This window comes from Gymnodraco acuticeps, unplaced genomic scaffold (genome assembly GCF_902827175.1).
Source record: "Gymnodraco acuticeps unplaced genomic scaffold, fGymAcu1.1, whole genome shotgun sequence".
Lineage (NCBI taxonomy): Eukaryota > Metazoa > Chordata > Actinopteri > Perciformes > Bathydraconidae > Gymnodraco > Gymnodraco acuticeps.
The window spans coordinates 1-6,299 of record NW_022991526.1 but is presented as its reverse complement, the minus strand read 5'-3'; the positions used below and the strand labels follow the sequence as shown (position 1 = coordinate 6,299).

At 42.7% G+C, this 6,299-nt stretch overlaps 1 protein-coding gene across 1 annotated transcript; it reads right to left on the bottom strand.

The window, feature by feature from the left end:
* Nucleotides 1–2,146: 2,146 nt before the first annotated feature.
* LOC117533386 (alpha-2,8-sialyltransferase 8F-like) lies at nt 2,147–6,236 on the bottom strand. The gene is made up of 6 exons (XM_034197087.1): nt 6,218–6,236; nt 5,559–5,740; nt 4,040–4,152; nt 3,844–3,936; nt 3,399–3,766; nt 2,147–2,319 (listed from the first exon to the last, which is right to left on the bottom strand). The coding sequence occupies exons 1-6, from the start codon at nt 6,234–6,236 to the stop codon at nt 2,291–2,293; spliced, it is 804 nt and encodes a 267-aa protein (XP_034052978.1). The 3' UTR covers nt 2,147–2,290.
* Between the last annotated feature and the right edge of the window lie 63 nt (nt 6,237–6,299).

The window sequence follows — 6,299 nt, the reverse complement described above, 5'->3', positions numbered from 1 at the left end:
GTTTGCGCTGTGGACCAACACTATACATTGACGGGGAAGGGGGTAGCAATAAAGATTACACCATTAAACTGTTACACAACATAACAGAAATAATATCGATAGCAGCATCCCTAGCAACCACCTTGGTGACAATGAAAACGTTGTATAGACACAATTTCCTGAAGTAATCTTCGTAATAACTAGCAAACTAAAGATCATGTACATCCACTGCACACATAATCTGAAATAAAAACTCATATTTCTCGCATCAAATGACATCAAAACGCATTTTAATGGCCAAACTAACTTTAAAATAGGCATTTTACACCGAGAATAAAACGAAGTTCGGCCATGTTTTTTTTTCTGCAGGGAGAAATGTGAAGATCACGTGACATAGACGCCAGCCATTGGAATGAATGGTGAAAAAAAACGTAGGGATTTTACAATTTCAGAGGGGTTTTTGTAGAAATACTACGTCCTACGTTGTGGACCAACGTGGGTATTACACGTTTTTTTATGAGACTGGGTTGAACGGGTTGAACATACACAAAGGTACAGGACATTTTTGTGTTTTCATTTCCTTTATAATCTTTGTGAGTTTTCGTGTTTTGAGAGATTATTATTATTCTGACTTTGATTACATCGTTTCAGATCATAATAATAATAAATAATAATGATAATTCATTCTATTTAGAGGCGCCTTCCGTGAGAAGGTCCGATCCAGAAACACTTAAATAAGGTAAGGATTTGAAATGGTGTTGTTTTAAAGGTGAATTAGTTTTTTTCGTATACATTTAGTGTCAAGATAGATAACTAATTTACTGCCTGTCTTAGTATTCGGCTATGTGTAAGCAAATATGAGCCGCGTGTTTGCTACTTTTTTGAAAGGCTTGCTTAACCAGATCATTTTCATAAATGTATCATGCAAAGGGCTAACTTTGTTGTTTCTGTTTGACTAGTGAAAAGTTGAAATTGTTGCATATGTAATATTGGTTTCACATAAGATCTTTGTATAGGGCTATGGGTTAGCAAATATATATATATATTAGGGCTGTCAAACGATTACAATTTTTAATCAGATTAATCACAGCTTAAAAATTAATTAATCATGATTAATCACCATTCGAACTATGTCCAAAATATGCCATTTATTTATGTATATTGTTGTGGGAATGGAAAGATAAATGAAAGAAGGCGGATATATCCATTTAACATAGCCTACAGTATCTATGTTTATTATAACATTATTCTGCGTGTCAAAATGAAAGACAACCCACACACCTATCAATCATCAAACCGTGGGGTCTTAATTCATTACGTGTTTATTTCTATCAACGTACTTCAGGAAAGTCGACAGAGGGGGGGGGGGGGGGGGGGGGGCGGCTCGTGGAGTACTTCGTGACCACAGAGTGTGAACGTTGTGATCAGCTGTTTTAGCGCAGTTCTCCAGTGAAGGGGGGGAGTCTCCCTCCACAGCCAGTTGGCGTAGTTTTGGCACAATTCCGTTGTACAGACCGACGTTAACAGCAGCCCTGTCTGTGCACACGGAGACCGACTCTGTCGTCCGGTGATCTAACCGCCTTCTGGAAAAGCTTCACAAGTAGCCTACGTCGGTACGCAAATGCGCTTTGTGACACAAGTGACGGTACGCATTTCAGATTACGCACATAACCTAGCGTACCAGTTATGTGCACCCCTGTACTACAGCAAAAGTATTCTCCGTCGGGACTTCCTGCAACAACACCACGCCGTTATCTTGATTCTGATTGGCCAGAAGACATTATCAAAGATGTTCTATTGAGAAGACGATCACTACGTGACAAAAGTTTTCAAAACCGTAGCTACTGAAATCAATCTTACTAACTGCTGTCTGTGCAATTTACTCCGCGCGAGTTGGCGGACTTTATTTTGCTTACTTTAACATCATTTTTCATGGTGGGGCTAAGCCATTTCTTGGTATGGGTGTAGCCTACCCCAGCCATACCCTGGCACTGCCACTGGTGGCACGTATGGGGCGGGCCATTCTGCACATGCGTTAAATGCGTTAAATATTTTTAACGCAATTAATTCAAAAAATTAATTACCGGCGTTAACGCGATAATTTTGACAGCACTATGTTACAAGCTGGCTCTGCTTGTAACATAAGGACAACAGTTCCACACCGGAGTTGCCCAAAACAATCACTTATTTTATGCAACACAGTGGTTACAAACAACAATCAAACAGAACAGAGGAGCGGTGTCCTGCTGCACCGAGCAGGGCAGCTGAGAGAGACCGAGAGCCTGTTCTGCAGCCCTCTTATCTACTGGAATCAAGTGCCACAGGTGGGTCCCATCACTGCTGATTACAAGAAACACAGGTTACAGCAGCACCAACTGGTGGACAGGTTACAGCAGCACCAACTGGTGGACAACCACAGGGTTGTCACAGGTTATCTGTTGAGGAGAAAACGTTTAGGAACACACACACACAGACGGACAGGGAGATCAAATTGAGGAGAAGGAAGTGTACATTTCAAGTCCTGGGGCGGCAGAGCCTTCTCCGTTGCTGCACCCACCCTCTGGAACTCTACTCCAATCCATCAGAGATTCTTCCTCCCTCACAGCATTCAAAACATCACTCAAAACCCACCTGTTCAACACTGCATTCAACCACTGACCCCCCCCCCCCCCCCCCCCTATTTTCTGTTTTGTTTATCTCTTTTTGTAATTCTCTGTCAAAGCGTCTTTGGGTTTCCAGAAAAGCGCTATATAAGTCCCATGTATTATTATTATTATTATTATTATTATTATTATTATTACATTTGACAACGCATTATATGGATTTGGCGACTGAAATGCAAATGAGTGTGAGTGGCCTTTGGAATAAAAACAAGGGAGTTATATATATATATATCTAACTGAAATTCCTTTACATCTCACAATATGTCACATCTTTTCAAATATCGAAACCTTTCCATGACTGAAAGTTATATTTTGAATAACCATTTCCTTGCAATTTTGCTGGAAAAGTAAAAGATGATTATGACTATTATTATGGCCAAAATGACAATACTAATGATTTTTTATCAAAGTTGAGATCCTAATTATTTATCAAATGTATTAATTGGTGTAAGTGACAATATATTTTATTGCACCTTCTGGTTTATCCCTCTGCTCAGAGGGTCTAGGAACTGATATGGGGGGAGAGTGAGTGGATTGTATTGAAAAGGCATAGTTTAGAAACAAATTCTGAGATCAACCCTCAGTCCACCAGGAAATGTCCCGATTCTTCAGATGCCCAGTCTCATCTGTCTCTGGACCTGGGAACTAATTTCTACCCGGTTGACAGTTCCCCTAGGTGAAGCCTGAGCACACCTTGACTGTGCAGCCGCAACAACAGGTCAAACTCATCCGGCATGTAGTGGACAGTCCATATACCTTTTTTATCATCGTAATAGTGGTTTTTCACGGCATTGAGTTCCAATGGATGATTACTGAAGGGCCAGAAACCGTACAGATGCACGTTGGCACAGTGTTCCAGCGCTATGCTAACCATCAGTAAGCCGCTGCTGAGTAGGCCTCTGGTTAGGCCTCTGGAGCTCCAGAAGTCTTTCAGACTCCGGAAGTAATCAGGGTTGAAGAACATGGGCTGAATGGGACTTTCAAAGTCCCTAATGCTGTATACTGCCCTCAGGCACACCGGAGTATTGCCTGCATAGGAGAAGGGGGAAAGAACCATCATGGATTTTCCGTAGCTATGTAGACTCTCCACAAATGGACGGCGTGGCCCCATTAGATCTCCATACCTGAAAATAAAAAGATGTCAAGCAACAACACCAAGGGAACACTCTATTGGTGCAGTGAGACGCATTTATTTACTCACTCCTTCACCAAAATGCTTGGGTTGGCTGTCACGATGTCAGTCTTGGTGCCCACATGTCTCTCATAGCCTTTTCCCAAAGAAGGTAGGTTGCACCTGAAAAGGCATAACAGACGAGTCAGAAATTATTATTAGAATTATTCTGTGGATTTATGTCGCCATCAGCCTTTCAGTCCTCTGACCTTGACAGATTTCTCACCTGATAACTAACTCAGCCGAATCGATCATCTCTCCACAGCTGCTGTTTGCCAGAATCCCTGAGTTCCCGACAACAGCACACGTTTCCCATTTTTTCTTTGGAAATGGATTCTCCTGGAAATAAAACCAATGAAAAAATGTATTACAGAACAATAACATGCATATGATATATAGTCTGGCAGTGGCTCAGTCAGTAGGGGCTTGGACTGGGAGCTGTAGGGTTACCGGTTCAAGTCCCCGACCAGACCTAAATATGGAGTGTGGACTTCTACTTCGAGAGGTCCCAGTTCACCTCCTGCCCTGCCGTGGTGGCCTTGAGCAAGGCACCAGACATCCCCCTTCCCCCCCTCACTCCCATTGCTCCCCGGGCGCTGTACACTACTACCTCACACCCACTGCTCCTAGTATAGACTCCTGGTACTAGGATGGGTTAAATGCAGAGAACAAATGTCACTGTGTCTGCTCTGCATGTGTGACCATTAAAGAGGGTTTCATCCCTCCCAATTATATTCTATATCATGTTTGTGAATGAGCAAGAGCCATGGGGATCAACATGTGTTGTGTGAGTATTTATTTAATGTACAATTGAGGTGTTTGAGGTGTTTGAGTTGCGTTATTGATTTCCTAAAATATTTTACGATTTTAAACGTACTGAAACAGCGCACAATTCACAAAAATGACTCATTATAGCTGAGATAAAAATCAGAGAGTTTGAAGCTGCGGTTGAGCTAGGGCGCAGGTAGTAGGGGAGGTTGGAAGTGTGCAAGGGGCCATTGGGCCCCCCAACTTTATGCCCCTTGGCCGGATTTGGGCATCGCAGCTGATCTCAGGCAACAGGGAAATGTAGCGTATTCAAACCATCCCAGTATCAGGAGCAAGTCGGCTGTATCCTGGAAACCTGAAATTTACTCTTAATCTGTGACTGTTTTTTTCTGACTATTCCGGTTTAGTCCTGACAAAGTTGTTGTCTCCATGGACAGACAGTTGATATCAAAATGAATGCAAACTTTGTAGACTGGTGTTGTCCTAGAAAGGGGTACGTCTGGATGCTCTTTTTTTGGTGTGAAGCCAGGTTACAAATTTGAGAATTAATGAAATCAAAAGTACCAATTTACTAATAACTAGAATTATTTCACATTTACAAATTTGCAATTATATCATTAAAAGCAGGTCATGCTGTAATATTGAAATAAGATTATAGAGTTTTTTTGAGCATTCGTCCAGATTAAGGGGTCCTCACTTCAAAATCTCCAGTTTTTTATAGAAATCCTAATTCTGTGTGTGTGCGTGAGTGGTGTGCGTACATGTGTGTGTGTGTGTGTGTGTGTGTGTGTGTGTGGTGTGTGTGTGTGTGTGTGTGTGTGTGTGTTTTTTTTTTGAAAGGGTGGTCATCAGTGGTCGTTTGTATCAACCAGTCACCATGTAACTAAACACATAATTTATTATCTCTGAGCCCTTTAAGGAACAATAAAGACAACAAGCACAATATGCTGTGATACAATGAATGAAACACGACATACCTTTATGAAGGTGCTGAAAATCTCTGGAGTCACCTTGAGGGTCTTCTTGTTCTTTTCCCTAGCGTACACAATAGTTGATCCCACTGGAGTGTTGGCCTGGGTAATGATGGCCCTGTCAAATCCCTGGCACTGACTTTTCAGTTGAGAGCTGGGGTAACACAAGGACTTTGTTGAACAGAAAGCTAACACAGTTTGTACAGTATATAAAACGTATTTTCTTTCTTATAAGAATTTGTATTCCATAATCATCAAGGTGAGTTAAAGTTATCTTCTGGTGAAGTCCCTCTGTTTTACCAAACTCTCTACTCGGTGCTACATTCTTACGATTTTTGGCCACTTTTTCAATTACATAAGAAAGCCAATGGATTCAGTTGCAAATTGTTGAATGAAATCGCTTCTTTTAATCACTTTTAAGACCTACTCACTGAATAGTCCCAAACTGTGACAATGTTTAGCGTTTATACAATTGCTGACTGCAGGCCCTCCCTTCCCTACACGCAGATCAGGTGTCTGCTAGGGGCCTCACCTCGCGGAGGGGGCCTCACCTCGCGGAGGGGGCCTCACCTCGCGGAGGGGGCCTCACCTCGCGGAGGGGGCCTCACCTCGCGGAGGGGGCCTCACCTCGCGGAGGGGGCCTCACCTCGCGGAGGGGGCCTCACCTCGTGGAGGGGGCCTCATCTTATTCGCAAATCCGGCGCAATTAAGCGCGCCACAGTTAGCCGGCGCTCCACTAGCACCCCG